The following is a 20,188-nucleotide window of genomic DNA, read 5'->3' as shown; positions in this document are numbered from 1 at the left end:
AACCTAGCCATACATGGTTTTCAATGCCTTCTACTGCACAGCTATAGAATTGGGATGCTAATCCTGCTCTTTCTTGATCAGACCAGAAACGTTTCAATTGACCCTCGTAGCATTAATTTCTTGTACTTATCATCAGTCTCCCCTTATCTTGGCAGTCAAAAACGCACCTTGAATCCAAACAAAGCCATACAGAAAGTAGAAGCGCCCGCCTGTGTTGGGGCCTGGCCTCCAATATGCCCGTCGGATTTCATTGGTCTTTTCTGTGAAACTAGAATTCTGTCGGATTTTGTACATCACATGTGGAGGCAGCTTGCCATTATCTTGGGTCTGGAAGATTACACCTGAGGAAAGAAGTACCAAAAGGATAGCAAAGCAGGTCTGAGACATGTTTAGATCAGTCATGCCTTTGCCAGAACAGAGAATGGGGACAAGGTGAAGGAATATGGACAGCAGGCCAAAATATCAGGCAGATATATCGCACATCAAATCAGGCACACTTGAAGACTTTAAATTTAATTTAATTTAGTTTCACATTTAAAGTTAGCTTAGCTCTATTAAAAAAAAAAAAAAACAACACCTCAAAGTGGATAACAAAGTTAAGACAATCATTATGAATTACAACTAAAATTCATACAATTATGACTAAGATTCATATTATCACATAGAATTACATAAATCAAATTTACTGCAACTTACATACTTGTGTTAATTATAGAAGAATTTCCTGAACAATGACATTTTTATTGAACGGTGGAACTGCATATAGTTCATCTCTCTGTGCAAAGTTGCAGGGAGAGAATTCTAAAGCATTTCTGTTTTATAACCACTGAGAATGAAGAGTATTGGACTTCTCATTCAGAAAGCTGAGACACACAAGAAGAGAAAGTATGGAGAAAGAAATGAAAGGATAATACAAGAGAAGAATAGAAAGCTGAATGGGAGAAATAGAAATGTTAGAAGACTGGAAAAAGAGATAAGGGGATTGAAAGACCTACTGGCAAACACTGTGACATTGTCCTGGTAAGCCTGGTTTAGTGTGTAGTTCACTATACTCTCTTCATTGGGAAAGCCCTTGAAGATGTCCACGCTCACCTGAGAAGAGAAAACCAGAAAGAAATATTAGTGAGATCCTCCTGAAAAGTTCAGCTGCATTCTTGCACAACAGGATCTATCATTCGCCAAGAAAAGTGGCCCCAGTCTTCTGTCTCACCACACAGGAAAGTTGCAAAGCATCTTCATTCAGAAGCTACAGAAAAGGCCTGAGGCCTAACAATCTAGTTATGTTAGTACATAAGATAAGCAGCCCAGAGCTGACAACACAATCCCCAGAAAGAGTGAGACTAAGCATCTTGACGAATGCCAGAAGATACTGAGACCAGAAACTAAACTATGGTCCTTCTTTTAACAAATTGTCTGGGACTCACTGAATAAGCACACTTCAAAATTAGCTATGGTGGAATTTTGCTGCAGTAACAATAGATGCCAGAGTGATCTCCTATAGGTGGTTAAAATTCTACAGTTAGCAGTAGGAAATACCCTCAGCAATAAAAACTGGATAGACTCAGTGGGATAAAAGGCCTTTTATTGTTATCTATTATGTTACTTTGGGAACAATTTTCAAATTCTCTGTTGCGAGACAAAGTCAAGGGGTACTTTTAACCCATGAATTTTGCACCAATTTTCAAAGTATGTGCACACTTTCAATTTGAAATGTGCCAAGGAAATTTGGACATTTGCTTCTTTTTGGGCAGACACTTTCTTAGTGCATAAAGTTGAAAATGCTATGTATGAGTGCTACTTCTTTCCCCTGCCCTTACCACACTCCTGGGAATGCCTCCTTTCTGCATACCTTATAACATATGTATGGTCAAACAAAGCACATCTCTCAGCTGTACTGATAGAGAACAATTTTGAGACACCAACCAACTTGGATAGAATGCTTCCCTTCTCCCCACTTTAAAAGACACTGAAAAAATTAAAGATTTGCCTCCACAGATTATGGCATGCAGACTTCAGGGAATAAACTTTTTCATTAAAATCAATTTAATAATTTAGCCACAGATGTTGCAGGTGAACTTCACAACAAATTAAGCCTCTGCTTCAGCTGAAGAAGGAACATGCATTGTGTCAATAGCTCAATTGTCATCATCTGTGTTCAATTTCTTTATAGCAGTATTGATTCCTTTATTCATCAGAATGAAAATTTTCCACTACAGAGACTTCAGAGAAGTTGAATATAGCCAATCAATTACTCCTTCCTGACAAAGCAACTCATGTGGGGAAAAAGGATTTAAGTCATGTTTGTCAACTGTCTGAATATTGCCCTGTCTCAACGTGGCAAAAAAGTCCCATAATCCTACAAGGGGAAGAAGTACTTTTGGAAGAGTGTTCCAGTCAGGGGAGACAGAGAGCATGTATAAATGACATTAAAGAAGGCGTGACTTGGCAGTTACATCAATAGTCTTGCACGTGCCAATTTATCTCCCAGTATCTAAGGAATGCGACTGTAAGCTTTTCTAGGCAATAGCTTACGTATCTACATTAACCCCATCTTCTATTAAACTGCGCTAGCAGTTTTTAGTGCAGAGAGCTGCGCTGAATGGCCTGCGCTGTTCCCGATGCTCATAGGAACTCTATGAACGTTGAAGCAGTGTGGGCCATTCAGCGTGGCTCCCCACGCTATTAACTGCTAGCGCAGCTTAATAGAAGAGGCCCTAAGATGCAAGTTGTCCTGAGCATTATCTGGAAAGGCCGGCAAAAAATTAAATAAGGTAAAAAAAATCATCTTTATGCAGACTTCTCTAGCAAACATTTACCTAGAGAAAAAATGCAAATAATTTTAAATGCGTGGCAGTTTCAAATGGAAAGTAGGTGCTTACTTTCACACTGAAAAAGGGGGCAAACACCCTGGGTAAAAAGTATGTGTGGTCTTTGTCCCATTGCAGACAGTTGGAAAACTACCCTTGTTATTGCCTCCATATGGGTATGCTGGGCACTAGAATGAGTTTATTTACATAGTATAGATTTGATGCTGGAAAGAAGTGTAATCTCATTTTCCATTAGTCTTTGAGCATAGGACTCCATTCTGGAATGCCAGTGGCTGCAGAACACCCTCAATATACAGCCAGGGGTAACTTGCTTTAACCGCCTTTTCATGAAGAGATTCACCCAAAATGGTTTACAACACATTAAACAGAAATCAGGTACTTAAGTATTTTTACCTATCTTGAAAACTTGAATCTTACTGTGGTACCTGGTTCAATGGCAGATTCAGGGCTCCTTTTACAAAGGCGCGCTAGCGGTTTTAGCGGACATGCTAGTCGCTACCGCCTCCTTTTAAGCAGGTGGCAATTTTTCAGCTAGCGTGCGCTAAAAACACTAGCACACCTTAGTAAAAGGAGCCCTAAATGACTTGCCCAGAATCACAAGGAGCTGACTAGGATTGAAATCACACAACCTCAGGGTGCCATGGCTGCAGCTCTAACCACTAGATCAGGGCTGCCCAAGTCTGGTCCTCGAGATCTACTGGCAGACCAGGTTTTCAGGATATCCACAATGAACATGCATGAGAGAGATTTGCATATCAAGAAGGCAGTGCAGGCAAATCTCTCTCATGCATATTCTTTGTGGATATCCTGAAAACCTGGCCTGCCAGTAGATCTCGAGGACCGGACTTGGGCAGCCCTGCACTAGGCCATAATCAATCATTTTGAAATGCTGGCACTTATGTCTGACAATATAGCAATGCTCTGACCTTAGACATGAACTGAATCCAGCCACAGGCTGCATTGTCGATGGTGTCCAGCTGCTGCATCAGAGTGCTGGCATTGGGCAGGGAAAAGTTGCTGCTGCTGAGACTGCGGATGATGTCACTGTCTGAGAAGTTCAAGAATTCAGGGTACTTCTGCAGATCAGAAGTGAACTGGTGGCAGCAAAACAGAAAAATACCACTGAGCGATGTGATGGTATTAAACCAGTGTGAAAAGGAGGAAATCTTTACAAAGCGAAGACAGAAAGGTTTTAAACAGACCTTTAGTTCAAGTGGAAAAAGGGCTGTATTCTATCCATTTCTAGCCAGGACTACTAGTTCTTCACTCACATTTTCAGCAATGAAATCCAATCAATATTTATGGTAAAAAAGAATCTATAAAATAATTTTTCTTTTTCAACAGATTCTATTGTATTTCATTGCTAGACTGCCTGCCGGATCAGAAGATGCATCAAAGCAATTTACAAATGAAAGGAAAATGTAAAGAAAGAAGTGAGGTTGCCAGTTTGAGATTGCCCTCATCCAACCAAATCACAAGACAGTTGGAAGAAACCAGATCTTCAACTTGCCCTTAAATTATGAATCGTACCTTTTTGGCTCCCATCTCAGTAGCTCTTTATTCTTCCCCCCTCCCCCAAACACACCAACTATCTCCTCATCCTTTCCTCCTTGCCCAGTCAAGTACCCTCTGTAGCCAGTGAATATGTTTCTGCAGCTTCCCCTCCTCCAAGAAGCTCCGGATCTCATTGGACATGTTCAGCCACACTCGTGCATAGTGTGTCACATTCCCCACGAATGCGAATGTCTCATTAGCCTGCAGAAGGAAAAGAAGAAGAAATCTCATCAGCTGTCATAAAAATCTGTAACTGTTCTCTAAATCACCCAGGATAGTTAAACTCAGGACCCACTGTAATGAAACTCTCTCTAATCCATCCTATCAAGGCATAGCCATGATGGTACAGGTGAGGGTGGGGGGAAGATCCTGCTTGGGTTCTGGCCTCGGGCCCTCTTCCAGAACTGCAGCACCCCTTTATGAGTACCTTTGCTGGTGGGGATTCCAAAGCCATGTCAGCCAAATAAATTCAGTACCCCAGTCACTCCTCTCCTCCTTGCACTATTTCTTTAATGCAGAAATTGGAGATGTGCCTTCAGCTGTGGTTGCTGGGACTTCTGTATGAAGGAAGCAGCGCGAAAAGGAGGGGAGTGACTCGGGCATTGTATTTGTTTAGTTGACAGGGCCTTGGCATCCCTGCCAGCAAAAGCATGTTTAACGTGCACATGTGCATGTGAGAGGGGGGGAGGGAGAGATAAATGCATTGTCTCTCCAGTCTACTCCCGGGCACCTCCAAAATTGGAGGGCTGGCTATACCTCTGCTCTATTGTCTGAAAATTTTCCTTACTATGGAGAAAATAAAAAACTTCAAGAGTAACCTGAGTAATTTCCCATTCATGCATCATACACTCAGGACAGGATTCTCAAAAATCCGTGTTAAAAAATGATGGGTCTGCTAACACAGCCGTTTTGATAGCGAATCTAAAAAAGCGAGACATTCTCAAAAAATTGCGCGTGAAAATGAGGTTGACAGACAGCAGCAAAGATTTACTAAATTTGCATGTGCCCATCGCTGGTGATAGCAACGGGCACATGCGCAGAAAAAACACGTCAAGAAAAAAACAACCCAAAAGCACAACAGCGGGAGAGGTGCCCACACTCTCCCACTACCCTGAAATCCCATCTATGCATGCCTCACCCCTCTGCACCGGGAAGGGGCCTAAGACTCTGATTGGCCCGGACACCCCATAGGAGGGGCCTTAGGTGTCCAGGCCAATCAAAGCCTTCCTGGGAGGGGCCTTAAACAACTTGGGCCAATCAGAGCCTCAGGCCCCTCCCCAGTGCATCACATTTTAGACAACGCAGACAGATGGGAGGAGGGAGTCCACGTCCCTCCGGTCATCTATTTTGAGGTAAGGGAGAGATGGGTGACAGAGACGGGGAAATGGGATCACTTGCCAGTAGGGGAGAGTGGGCATCTCTCCCACTGCGGGTGGGGTATTGGATCACAGCTGGGATTTTAGGGCAGTGGGAGAGTGTGGGCATCTCTTCCATTGCAAGGGGGCGTGTCACCACCGTTCCCGGGGGGGGGGGGGGAGCGTGTTGTGTTCATCACCGCCGCTGTAGGGAAGGGGTTTTGTGATGCAGTGCAGAGAACGGGCATTTCTCCCGCTGCATCACAGAACAGGGGCTTTCTAGCAGTCTCTGACACTGACCGGCACCCCTGGACCAGTCGCTTATTTATGTCACCAAAAGCTGACGCCGCTTTTTGAAAATGGCTTGGCATTTTAAGAATCTACCGGAGGACTCATTTCAATGTTGAAGAGCCCATTTGCATGTCAGCGAAGAAACCTCGCTAAAGACAGAGATAATGCATTTTGATAATCCACTACTAAACTGTGTACAGGCTAAACCGCCGGAAAACAGTTTAACGATGGCATTAAAGTTTTGAGAATCTGGGCCTCAGTGCAGTATTTCTCTTTAGCTTGTCTGCTTTCCTCACTATCTAAACTTCCAGTTCTATTGGAACACCCTCCCTAATCTTGCTTATTGTATTTATAAGCAAGGTTCCATGGCCCTATATCCATGGAAGCAGGGCCAATTTTAGACATGCTGGGGCCCATCTTCTACCTGCCATCTCCCAATTTTCCCACCCACCTTTAAATGACTTATTCACACACAAAACAGACAGATGGACCTTCACCAAATATAGAACAATGTATCACAGATTAGAAATAGAAATATGAATACCAAAGCTGAACTAGAAATCCCAAAAAGATAAACTCAACAAGTACTTCATTTTGAACAAAATCAGTGGCATAACCATGAGAGGGGGCTGGACTTCCCACTTTGAGCTTAGGCCCCCCTCAAAATGAACATCTCCCTTGCTGTAGCTGGTGGGGATACCTGAAGTTCACCAACTGACAGCCACCTCCCTCCACTCCTCAGGTCCAGTGACTTTCCATGTTTCGCCCGTATAATTCAGAGGGCTTTATCAAGGCTCCCTCTCCCATTCAAATAGTGGTTTGAATGGGAGAGGGAGCCTTGATAAAGCCCTCTGAATTATACAGGCAAAACATGATGGTGAATGGTGATTCCACCCTCCCGAATAGCGTCGAGTATACAAGCTAAGTACTTTTAGCATATATTAAAAAAAAAAATTCTTAAAAATATTTATAAAATACATGTAGTAAGACTTATACTGGGTCCGATGACGAGTGGGAGCATAAAGCCCCGCACAATGAGATGGTTTGAGTGTGTGGTGGCCCGCTGAGGACCTGTAAAAATTGATTAACAATACAGAATGAAGTTTGGCAAAACTGTGAGATAACATCTTGCAGGTGCTGACTGATGTATTAGAATATTCTTCATTCTAACTGGTTATATTAGTGCCTCGGTTTACATATTCCAAAGCTAACATATTCCAGTTAATAAATTCAAAATAAAACAATTTTTTCTACCTTGTTGTCTGGACATTTGGTTTTTCCATCATCTTGGTCCCAGTTTCTCTTTCTGCTTTTTGTCTATCTTCTACTAATTCTCTTTCCAGTGTCTGCTGTCCATTTTTTCTCCTCTTCTGTCTTGTTCCATTCCCTCCTTATGCCTGTCTCCAACATATTGATTTTTCCCTTTCAGCTTTCCTAACTTTTTCTTTTCTGCCTCTGCCCATTGAAATCTTGTCCTCTCTTTCTCACCCCCAAGTTCTTCTTTTTAAGTTTTCAACTACCTCCCAATTCTCCATTTCTTCTCAATCCTTACTCTCCAATTTCCCATCTCACTCCTTTCCCAGCCTCCTATTTCCTTCTATCTACTCCCCATTACCACATTTTCTACTACTATACTCACTGTTCTCTCACTCATCTTCTCATCTCCCTTTTGACCTCATCCACATGGCCACCACTTTCAGAATATCCCTCCCTCTCTTCAGTGATAAGGCTATATCTCCTTGTCCTTTTCTCTCCATTCCCTAGCATCTTCTTATCCCAGCTTTCTTCCCTCCTGCCCTCCCACGGGTCCATCTCTATTCCTCTCTCCCACCATGGTCCAATGTTTTGATCCCTCTGTTTTCTGTTGTTCTTCTTCCCTCCTACTTTGATGCTGAATAATGAGATGGAGGGGGAAAATAGAGATGCTGCATATCTCTCTTTCCCTTCCACCCCCAGGCTTAACATTTCTCCCTCCCTTCCATCCCCAGGCCCTACTTCTCTCCCCAACTGCCCCCATCCATATCTCTCCCTGCCTGTCTCTCTCCCTCCCATTCTCTTCCCAACAGTCCTCCCTTCATGTATCTCTTTCCCTAGGTCCAATTTCTCTCCCTTTAGACCATTGCCCACCATCTCTCTCTCTCTCTCTCCTTTGTTTCCAGCCCTATAAGCTTTCCACCCACATCCAGTCTGGCACGTATTTTAATACACTCCCCCTTCGTACTTTAAAAAAAACAAACAGTTAGTCCAGGGGGCTTCTTCAGCCCAGCATGTTATCCCTCTTCTCTCTGCGCCAGTCTAATGTCGCTCTCACCTTCTGTCTCACTGAAAAATCCGCTGGCCTCGGCAGTGATTCAGAAATGTTTCCTGCAGTTCCCCTCCTGCTTTCCATCTGCCGCGATCTGTCCCAAATGACGCAAGTTCCTGACCAAATGGACTACAGCAGATGTAAAGCAGGAAGGGGAGCTGTAGGTAACGTTTCTGAGGCCAGCAGAATTTTCAATGAGACAGAAGGTGAGGGCAACCTTGGAGAAGACATGCTGGCCCCTGGGGGTCCCGCAGAGCCTTGGGGCCCAGGGCAGGTGCCCTGTTTGCCCACCCCTAATGCCAGCCCTGCATTGAAGAAAGGGATTTTTGCCCTCATTCCCGTTAAATCTCCATCAGGACTTCTCTACTGGGCCACTCCGAAGCTTAGTAGCAGTGCTGCATAATGACATGCCATGATTCCCTAATTCAATTCCCAGATTATGTCTTCCATATCCTTTCTGACAATGGGTAGCTACATTTAAAGTCCATGATACAGAATTCCTTAAGGAGCCCTGGTGCATGGCTTCCAGCATCCAAATCATTGCTATAATGACCAGTTTAGGAACAGTAGGAGGGTTTATTGAAAGAGAGGAAACTCACCCCCACCCTGGTAATTGTGACCACAGGCTCATAGTTCTGGCTCTAGTGTCCAAAAAGAATACTACAATATTCTTTTAGGGAATTCTGCATGTAGTATGTAAAACACAACCAGAAAATTTCTCTCACTGTACAGTATACTGTGTGCTCAACTTTATTCTTGGAGAGTATCAGGAAGAGAGTGTTCAAGTTTCTCATTGTTCAGTGCAGAAGGATGCCACAAAAGCATCCAACCAGCCTACTGCTCAACCCACTCACCTTCAGAATGACTTTGTCAACCTCTGTTCCCACGGGAGAGTACAAGATCTTGGGGTTGGTGGTCATGAGATGTACAAGAAGACCCAGATTGCGTTGCTCTTTGTTGGTGAACCCCAAAGAGCTCATGTTCCCCTGTTTCAGGGCCTCAGGCTCAATGATTCTACAGAAAAACAGGTTGTCAGATGGTGGACCCAAAGCAAGGGAGAAATCCAGCACTACACTTGCTGGAAATTTCTATACTAGAATCAATCTCTTTTGGATATTTAAGTCAGGCAATTACTGCTGCCTATCTCAATTAAACAGATAGCACTGTGAATACATGGACTCAGATTTCTCTTCCATTAAATTACACTATAATATTTGCTGAGTGTGAATGCTAGTTATAACCTGACTCTGCAGACTTCATCACATGCACCTGTGGATCTATAGGACCAGATCACAACTCAACAAAGAACTGGTACTATGAATCCAACAATGGAAGCAAAGGAAGAGAACCAAATGATCCACAGAAATAAGCTTATTGGATAGATTAATACCTGATGTGGCCATATTTCACCTAAATAGGTTGTATCAGGAGTATACACTAACAAATCACTGTTCTTAAATTAAATCTGTTACCACAGGTTTTTCAATGAACAAAATCAGCTAAAACACAAAGCAACTGTTCTAATACCAAAATTATGAGGAAAGCTCTACAATAAACTTATTTCTCTGGACTTTAGATCACTCCATGGCAGGTCACTGGAAAAAGAAGGATGCCTTCATTATACAACTCATTCTTTTCAGGTGACCTTTTCATTGATCCCCCAATATTTTTCATGCCAAACACTTACACAGTTTATGAAAAATTAAGCCGCAGTAGAATATTCTTTAAGAAATGTTCTTTAATGACTGTTAATAGCCTTCACAATGAAAGATTAGGTTCTTAGCTTGCTAAACTTCTTTCTGATAGAAGACATAGGATTCTACACTATAGCTGCTCCTATCCATTAGTCGAAAATCTGCAGTGGAGAACAGCTCCCTCTTTAGTTAGTACCAAAACAATCAAACTCCACTGAAATAGAAGAAAAGAGAAGGAAGAGCACGGGGAACTTACCTGATAACAAACCATATTCTGTTCTGCTCTGTAACTTATGATAAAAGAACAATGATTAATAACAATTAACAATTTAACATGGAACAATAGGGAACAAAGGGAGTACTCACCATGACTTCTGTTGCTTATCAGCTTGCAGCAGCCTGTCTGCAGGGAAAAGATTTCTGCCTCAGAAAATGCCACTAATAAGTTCACCACTGGAGATCTTTGGACTGCCTGTCAAGTGGACCCTAACCACGGACTCCCACCCCTAAAAATCCATGTGAAATGTCGGGGGGGGGGGGAGGAGGAGAAACTTTGCAGCCGGCTCCCTGATACCCAGAGGGTTGTTACACAGGAGCCCCACAGCCTGCACTCAATCTTCTGCTAAACCAGCAGGTGAGACAACAGGTATAGACCCCCAAGCTCCTGAAGGACACATAGGAGGCTGGCCCCACAGGTACTCCAAGAGATTGGCCTAGGAGCAGCAGTCTGCCCACACGGGACTGAGTCTTTTCCCTGGTGGCGTAAGCCCACAAAGGGGACCTTTGAGCACCAAAGCTATGCAGAAAAATTGAGAACCAATGGGAAGCAAGTTTAGATAAATTTAAAGGAGCAATAAAAGTTTTTTTATATAGAGACACATTTGAATCAATAATCTAAGTGCCTTCTTTCCCGTATTCTCCTTCCTAAATTGATAATGGCAGCCTGAAAGAAACCCGTCCACTCCTATTGTTTTATCCTTTTTTGTTTTCTCTTCTTTACTATACATTATTGGCGTGATGCACAGCGTGAGCCGTAGCTACTGTGGCCGGGGCTCGCAGAAAAAAGGCTGCTTCTCTTTGCACTGATTCCTGGTTCTGGAGATTTTACTCAGGGAAAGTACTGTTTGCTCACCACCAGTGATGGATCAGTATGGGTATTTTATCTTTAACCAGAAGAACATGGTGGTGGTTGGGCTCTTGCAGATAGCTTGCGCAGGAGTTGCGATTGTTAGTTCACTCCTAGTCCTTCTGTGCCATGTTAGTCCGTTTTGTCTTTGTCATCATGTAACTTTTGATGTGTATCCCCCTATTTTAAACATTTTGTATAATCGCTTAGTATTACAATAGGTGGGGGGCACTAGTGAGCTTTGGACAAAATGGCAGCTTGAATTTGAGCTCCGTCGGAATCCTGCTTTGAAATTGAGATTACACCAATTTTCTGTCATCTGCCACGTTCAAAACTCATCCTGTGCAGACGAGAATTGTGCCTGGACTGTCTTTTTATAGACGATGTCGGCTACCAAAGGCGGTAAGCGCACGAAAATCGATCCCCCATCTCCCGCTAAAGCGCAGACCTCAAAATCGGAAGATGTGCCTATGTCTGTCTTGCTAGATGAGATGCGAGCTTTAAAAGACATGCTTTCAGAAACTAACACTGGAATAGACGAAATTAAACAAGATGTCTCCATAATGAAAACTGATACTCTACACTTTCGTACCCGGGTCGAAGCGCTTGAATTAAAACAACGTGTCACTGAAGATAACGTTAAAGATCTGCAGCGCCATTTTAAACGCATGGCACAGTTAGAAAAAGACCTGGACGAAGCGAATGATAGAGCTCGAAAACGGAATTTTAGAATCCTTGGCTTATCGGAGGGTCGGGAGGGTCAAAATTTAATTAAATTTCTTCAATAAAACTTGCCAGTCTGGCTTGAACTTACCTTCACACAGCCGCTGGAGATCGAGTCAGCACACCGCGTCAACTCGCAGCGTGTGCCACGTGAGAACTTTCCTAGACCGATCATTGTAAGCTTACTTCGTTTCAACCAAACCATCGAAATTATGCAGAAGGCTAAATTGAAAGCGCCTCTAAAATATGAGGGCAAAACCCTGATGTTCGTTCCTGATTTGAGCAAAAACTCAGCACGTTTAAGGAAACAGCTTCTCGAATACCGACCCCAACTGAAGGCTCTCAACGCTCGATTTGGGATGTACTACCCAGCTCGTATGAGGGTTACACTACAAAATCGTACCAAGGACTTTACAGACCCTAACTTGCTTGGAGATTATTTAGAATCTATATCTCTTAGTACTATCGATGCTACTTGATTACTTGTTTACCTATCGTGCTGTTTTTTTACAATTATCATGCCTGTATTGCTGTAATGCTTGATAGCTAATCCTTTCTTTCTCTTTTTTTTCTTCATTCATGCTACATCAAGCACGCTGTTTTCCTCTTCATCTATGAGACACTTGTCATATCTAATATTGTTCGTTTCTCTTTCTCCTTATTTTTTCCTTGCCCATGCTGGTTCTTAAATCTGTCTCCACTCTTACTGTCTGGCTTGCCAATACAAATATATGTCATGCTGAAGTCGAGTGTTTTTCTTTTCTTATCTCTTTGCAGGCTGTCTCTCTTTCCCTGTCCTTTCTATACCTCTTATCACTTTCTACTGCAGCTCTAATCTTTCTGATATATTGCATAGTGCTAACGAAATGTTTCTTAACTCATGGCATATAACATGATTTTCCTAGTTTGGTGTATTTTTATAATTGCTTGTTTTGCAGTGTTCTGATGAGATTCGTTCCTGTCTGTTGTTTTTCCTCACTCACTGACCCGTTGGTCTATCCCTTCAGTTGAATGCTTTTTATTCAACGTGGGGTTTCTCTTACATATGAAGGTGCTGTTATCTCTTTATTTTTATGCACAATGTCATATTTGTCATTTCTCTTTCTGTTCATATGCCTCTCAAATGTGTATCCCTTAATGTGAAAGGTATGAATAACCCTTTGAAGAAAATTAAGATAACTCAATACATATCCCAGTTACACGCTGATATTGTACTTTTGCAGGAAACGCACTTAGATGCGATGGAAGCTTCTAAATTTTGCTGTACCTGGGCTTTGCCTCCTTTCTTTTTCCCTGCTCATGACAAAAAAATGGGGTCATCATTCTTATAAAGAAACATCCTGACCTAATGGTGGTTGACCAGGCTTGTGACACTGAAGGGCGCTGGGTGAGAGTGACGATCTCTTTTCGCCATTCTTCCTTGGCCATTTTCAACATATACGCCCCCAACAAAGACTGCCCTGAGTTCTTCCATGGTCTGGCAAACTCCTTCACAGCGTTAGGTGGATTACCTCTTTTGATTGGAGGAGATTTTAATATTCCTTTAGATCCTATGCTTGACAGACAGTCATTAGCCTCATACAAACCTACCAAAGCATGGGCAGTCCTATCAGATATCATTCAGCAACTCAATCTCTGTGACCTGTGGAGAATTGCGCATCCAGCCACACATGCTTTCTCTTTTTATTCATCGCCACACACGTCTTTTTCAAGAATAGACTATTTCCTGGTGACTGCTGCATTACTCCCCAATGTGACACACTGACATTCACTCCATTCTAGTGTCTGACCATGCCTTGATCAGCATTGAATTTAACTTACTAAACTCAGTTACTCCAAAACCCTGCTGGAGATTTGATACCTCGCTCCTGGAAGATCCGGCTTTTGTGGATTATTTGAACAAATTTATCAAAGAATTTATTGAATTTAACCCAATAACCCAAACTAATTGGATCAACTTTTGGGATGCCCTCAAGGCATACCTTCGTGGTATCATAATCGCCTACAAAGCTAAAAAATCTAAGGACTTGGCCTTACTTCGCTCACAACTGGAATCTCAGATCTCTTCACTTGAGGTTCTCTTCACATCTGATAAATCCAACAAGGTTATTCTTCATCAACTGGAGAAGCTCAGGCTTCAATATAATGCTTTATTAGCTACCACTGCGGGGAAGACTTTGTTCATGAAGGAAGCTACCTATTATGCTGAACATGATAACTCGGGTCATTTACTTGCTAATTATTTGAAATCTAGATCTGAAAGAACCTTTATAACCTCCATCAAATCAGAAAAAGATGCTATACTCACCTCCAGATCGGACATTTTATTGAGGTTTCAAGGTTATTACCAAGAACTCTATACTTCTCAATTACCATCTTCTACGCATATTGAAAGCTTTCTTGATGAGATTGATTGCCCTACTCTCACTGCTACTGATAATGAGAACTTTTGTTTACCAATCTCCACCGCATGACATTACTAAAGCCTTGTTAAGCATGGCCAAAGGAAAAACTCCCGGCCCGGACGGCTTCCCAGTGGAATTCTATGTCACCTTTCAGTCTTATTTCATTCCACTGCTGCGTGATCTTTTTGCTCATCTTATCCAATCTCGAGAAATCACCGGATCTTTCACGGAAGCTGTGATTGTGGTTCTTCCCAAACCTGGTAAAGAAAATCAACAAGTCCAAAGCTACCGTCCCCTATCTATGATAAACGTTGATGCAAAGCTATACGCGAAAATGTTGGCGGGGAGACTGCAGTTTCTTCTTCCTCGTCTGATCTCCTTTGAACAGACTGGTTTCATGCATGGATGTCTATCTCATGATAACACTAGGTTGTTTTTCAACATACTTCAGCGTATTGCAAATTCCAATAAGCCTTACCTGGCTATAGGCTTAGACGCTGAGAAGGCCTTCGACAGGGTCGAATGGCCTTTCTTATTTTGTACCTTACAGCGCTTTGGATTTTCTACTCAAGCCATTGATATGATAAAGGTTTTATATACTGCTCCTTCCACCAGAATCCTCATCAACAATCAACTGTCGACCTTTTTTCATCCCAGCAGAGGTACACATCAGGGGTGCCCACTATCACCCCTGCTCTTTAACATCGCCCTGGAGCCGCTCCTTCTATACATAAATCAACATTCTGCCATTGTGGGGGTGGAAGTAGACCGAGTTCTTGTCAAATACTCGGCTTATGCTGATGACATCTTACTCTACACGACACCTGATTCTCTTTCACCAATCTTGGAGGCTATTATAGTATCCGGTTATAAACTCAACTTGTCAAAATCTGAAATCATGCCTCTGAATCATCCTGAGGTCAAATATGACTTACAACAGTTTAGTTTTGCTTGGTCTGATGATGTCTTGAAATATCTAGGTATTTACTTTGCACCTACTGTTGAAGAAACTATCTCTCTCAATGTTACTAAAATAACGACTATGGTCAAGGAACTAATAAGACGATGGTCTCCTCTAAGTCTCACTTGGTGGGGGTCGTCTCAGTACCATCAAAATGATGATCGTCCCCAAAGTCAACTATTTTTTGAATATGATTCCTATTTTCTTTCCTGATGCCTTTTATGCAGCTATTGAAAAATCTCTTGCTCTTTTTTTATGGAACTCCAAACCACCGAGAATAGCGATGGCAAAATTGAAAGCTAGTAGAGATAATAGGGGCATAAACTTTCCGGACTTTCGTTCCTACCATGCTGCTTTCATTTTACAACAGACCTCCCTTTGGTACATATCTACATCTTCTGAATATTTACCGATTTGGCTTTCTTGGGAATCCTCATGCCAATTGAAACAGCCATTGCATCTATTACCTTATCAACATCTAGCTAGATCGGCCAATCCAATTTTTCATAGTGCCAAAACAGCAGTCAGCCTGGTTGAGAAAGATCTTGATCACCCTTGGTCCTCTTCACTACAGGCCCCCATTTGGAATAACGCTGCTTTCAGGATAAATAGTGCTCTTATCTCTTGGCCTGATTGGCAGAGTGCCGGTATTTGGACTGTCCAGGATCTTCGTGACGAATCGTCTTGGCTGACCTTTTCTCAACTGCAACAAAGATATCGTCTTAACCATGCACAGCACTTTCGCTGGATACAGCTGATTCATTGTATATCTTCTTTCATGCGTACCTTTTCACTGTCACCAGAACCACCTAGTCTATTGCCTTTGTGTACTAAACTATATGCTATCAAAGGTTGTGCATCTCAATGGTACAAGTGGTTGCAATCTGCAAAGTATAATCCGCCTATTGGCACTGAACAAACCTGGGAATTCGACTTGCAGATTTCACTATCGCAAGACATTTGGAGAAAGATATGGCACTCATCACTGCGTTCTTCCTGTTCGTCATCCCTGAAACAGTCCATCTTTTTTGTGTTACACAGGGCCACTTGGACTCCGCATAAATTGTCTCACTTTAAGTCTGCCGAATCTGGATTATGTTGGTCCTGTAAAACGGAAAAAGGTACCTTTCTACATCAACTTTTTTATTGCCCACTGATAAATCCTTTCTGGTTATCAGCTTGGAAGACCATTTGTGGATACTTTCTTATTGATGTTCCGCTCTCACCTGCTATTGTAATCCTTGGTCCTTCAAGAAATCCTTCAAGAAAGGGAACTATGTTGCTATGAGGGAAATGGTGGGGAGAAAGCTCAGAAACATCTTTAGGATGGAGACTGTGGAAAGCACCTGGACCCTATTCAGGGACACCCTGCAAGAAGCACAGAGAATGTACGTCCCCAATTTCAGGAAAGGCTGCAAGAACAAGCGATCAAAAGACCCGGTTTGGATGTCAATAGAAGTAAAGAGGGCGATAAAGGACAAAAAAGTATCCTTCCGGAGATGGAAAAAGGATCCAACAGAGGAAAATCACCAGGCGCACAGGAAATGCCAAAAGGAATGCCACCGGGAGGTTAGAAAAGCAAAGGGGGAATACGAAGAGGGGCTGGCCAGGGAGGCGAAAAACTTCAAGGCATTCTTCAGTTACGTAAAGGGGAAGCGACCAGCGAGAGAGGAAGTGGGGCCGTTGGACGATGGGGACAGGAAGGGAGTGGTTAAGGAGGATAAAGAGGTAGCTGAGAGGTTGAACACGTTCTTCTCGTCGGTTTTCACGAGCGAAGACACATCTAATATACCGGACTCAGAAGAGCTCATGAGTGGGGAACAGGCTGAGAAACTAGAGCACATAGAGGTAAGTAAGGAGGATGCCCTCAAACAGATAGACAGGTTAAAATGTGGCAAATCACCGGGCCCGGACGGGATCCACCCAAGGGTTCTGAAGGAACTAAGACAGGAAATAGCGGGCACAATCCAGCATGTTTGCAACCTATCCTTGAAAACTGGTGAGGTACCAGAGGACTGGAAATTGGCAAATGTCACACCCATCTTCAAGAAGGGATCGAGGGGTGACCCCGGGAACTACAGGCCGGTGAGCCTAACTTCAATTATAGGGAAGATGGTGGAAGCTATGATCAAGGACGCCATTTGCGAGCACATCGAGAGGAATGGCCTACTGAGAACAAGCCAGCATGGATTCTGCAAGGGAAGGTCGTGCCTAACGAACCTTCTGTACTTCTTTGAGGGAATAAGCAGTCGGGTGGACAATGGGGAGCCCATAGACATCATTTACCTCGATTTTCAGAAGGCTTTCGACAAGGTGCCACATGAAAGGCTACTTAAGAAGCTGTGGAACCACGGGGTGGGAGGGGATGTGCACAGATGGATCAAGCACTGGTTGTCGGGTAGACTGCAGAGGGTTGGAGTAAAGGGTCAATTTTCTGACTGGCGGGGAGTCACAAGCGGTGTGCCACAGGGATCGGTGCTGGGGCCGTTGCTTTTTAACATATTCATAAATGACCTGGAAAAGGAGGCAAAGTGTGAGGTTATAAAATTCGCAGACGATACCAAACTGTGCGGCAGAGTTAGGACCAGGGAGGAGTGTGAGGACCTACAAAGGGACCTGGACAAGCTAGAAGACTGGGCAAACAAATGGCAAATGCGCTTCAACGTGGACAAATGCAAGGTCATGCATATAGGGAAAAAGAACCCGTTGTTCAGCTACAAATTGGGGGGGGTATTGTTGGGAGACAGCAGACTCGAGAGAGACTTGGGTGTGTTGGTGGATGCATCACTGAAGCCATCTGCACAGTGCGCAGCAGCCTCGAAAAAAGCCAACAGGATGCTGGGCATCATAAAGAAGGGCATAACAACCAGAACACGGGAAGTCATCATGCCATTGTATCGAGCGATGGTGCGTCCGCATCTGGAATACTGCGTTCAGTATTGGTCGCCGCACCTCAAGAAGGACATGGCGGTACTTGAGAGAGTCCAAAGGAGAGCAACGAGAATGGTAAGAGGGCTAGAACACTGCTCATACGCCGAGAGGCTGGAAAGGCTGGGGCTCTTCTCCCTGGAGAAAAGGAGGCTCAGGGGAGATATGATAGAGACCTTCAAGATCATGAGGGGCATAGAGAGGGTGGATAGGGACAGATTCTTCAGACTAAAGGGGACAGCAAATACAAGGGGGCATTCTGAGAAACTGAAGGGAGATAGGTTCAAAACAAATGCAAGGAAGTTTTTTTTCACCCAGAGGGTCGTGGACACTTGGAATGCACTACCAGAGGAAGTGATCAAGCAGAGTACGGTCCAAGGATTCAAACAGGGATTGGACAGATTCCTGACGGATAAAGGGATCGTGGGATACTGAGGGAGGAGCTGGGATGTAACACAAGTATAGAATGTTAACCAGGTAATGAGTATAAACCAACCAGGTCGTGCATGTGCAAGACTGGAGGGCTAGGACTTCGATAGGAAGGCAGGACTTAAACGAGATACCAAGGTGGCAAGGGAGCCCCTTCTAGTGATTCAGACAGGTCGTGACCTGTTTGGGCCGCCGCGGGAGCGGACTGCTGGGCAGGATGGACCCATGGTCTGACCGGCAGAGACACTGCTTATGTTCTTATGGTCATTATGCTCTGGAACATGATTTGTCTGAGGATGAGCACAAACTTTTCAATTTGTTGTTACAATTAGCTATAAAATTAGTTCTCCAGAATTGGAAAAATACGTCAGTGATCAACTATACTATGTGGTGGAATATGGTCTGCATTACAGCCAAGAATGAATGAGCCGCTGCCTCTAAAAACAGAGCCTTGTGTTCATTCGAACGCACCTGGCGACCACTATTGGATGTTTCTCTCCCCTCCCATGTCTGAGCCGATTGTTATGTAAAGCACTATGGGTTACTTCATGGTTGATACTTCATGTGATATGCAATTTATTATGTTCCTTGGATGTTTGATATTGTGCTTTTGACATGCTATACTGCACCTTTGTATTTGTTTTCACCTTGTTGTTATATTTCTGTACTTATTTGAAAAACGAATAAAACTTATTGAACTTAAAAAAAAGTATTACAATAGGCGATATGTCAAATTACCATTAAATTTGAAACTTGAAAATACCTGAAAATAAGAAATGAAAGCAGAGCAGATCAGAACACACCTTCTGAGTTCGCATTCAGAAAGAAAAACTGAAGAGGGAGGAGAAGGGGAGGAGTTCAGACTTTTTGAGTGACACTTCTGCAGATTTGTGACTAATGGGAAGCAACATCTACGATATAGAATCCTATGTCTTCTTCACAGAATATATGTTATATTGACATGTGACAGAAAATAGATAAAAAGAACAAATTGACATGAAATGGTTTAAACCAACAATTCATATAAGCTATGGATTTTAGAGTGAGCTCTGAGTACATTTTATAATGGGTAAGCCAATATAATTAACCCCTTTGATTCTGACATACATAGTTGAGTCACATTATTATGACTGCTGCCTACCTCTGATGACAGGGATGCACAGCCAATGAATGAATGCACATGTTGCGTGCAGACTTCATGGGTATATAAGGTGCCAATATAGCAACGACGGCTGTCATGGGGAAAATGTAATTTATTAGACACTGAAAAAGGCACGATTATCAACTACTGGGCTAAGGGTGGCAGTTTTCAGAAATGGTGGAGTTTGTGGACTGTTCACAGGCTGCTGTGGTTAAAGTGTACTATAAGTGGACGAATAGGACCTTTTTGACAACCCGACGTAGTAACTGAGGAGCATCACAAGCCATCAACATGAGAGATGAAAGTCAGCTGCACAGGTTGGTACGGGCCAATTTGCACGCTACCATGGAGAAACTCACCATCCATATGAACCAGGGAGCTTCCAGAATCTGGCGTCGCTCATACGCTTTCCCCTGTCGCTCACTCGAGGGAGGTGAGAGGAAGCAGC

At 43.2% G+C, this 20,188-nt stretch overlaps 1 protein-coding gene across 6 annotated transcripts in view; it reads right to left on the bottom strand.

Annotated features, from left to right (window-relative positions):
• ABCA2 (ATP binding cassette subfamily A member 2) overlaps nucleotides 1-20,188 on the bottom strand; it is a 602,913-nt gene that overhangs the window by 266,021 nt on the left and 316,704 nt on the right. For all 6 annotated transcript variants that reach the window (XM_033959797.1, XM_033959792.1, XM_033959793.1 and 3 more), the window contains 5 exons: nucleotides 9,188-9,347; nucleotides 4,455-4,583; nucleotides 3,755-3,922; nucleotides 996-1,092; nucleotides 168-341 (listed from right to left, as the gene is read on the bottom strand). In XM_033959797.1, the coding sequence (XP_033815688.1) occupies nucleotides 168-341; nucleotides 996-1,092; nucleotides 3,755-3,922; nucleotides 4,455-4,583; nucleotides 9,188-9,347 (728 nt within the window). The remainder of the gene's footprint in view (nucleotides 1-167; nucleotides 342-995; nucleotides 1,093-3,754; nucleotides 3,923-4,454; nucleotides 4,584-9,187; nucleotides 9,348-20,188) is intronic.

The sequence above is a fragment of the Geotrypetes seraphini genome, chromosome 10, assembly GCF_902459505.1.
Source record: "Geotrypetes seraphini chromosome 10, aGeoSer1.1, whole genome shotgun sequence".
Classification (NCBI taxonomy): Eukaryota; Metazoa; Chordata; class Amphibia; order Gymnophiona; family Dermophiidae; genus Geotrypetes; species Geotrypetes seraphini.
This window is presented reverse-complemented; position numbering and strand designations above follow the sequence as displayed.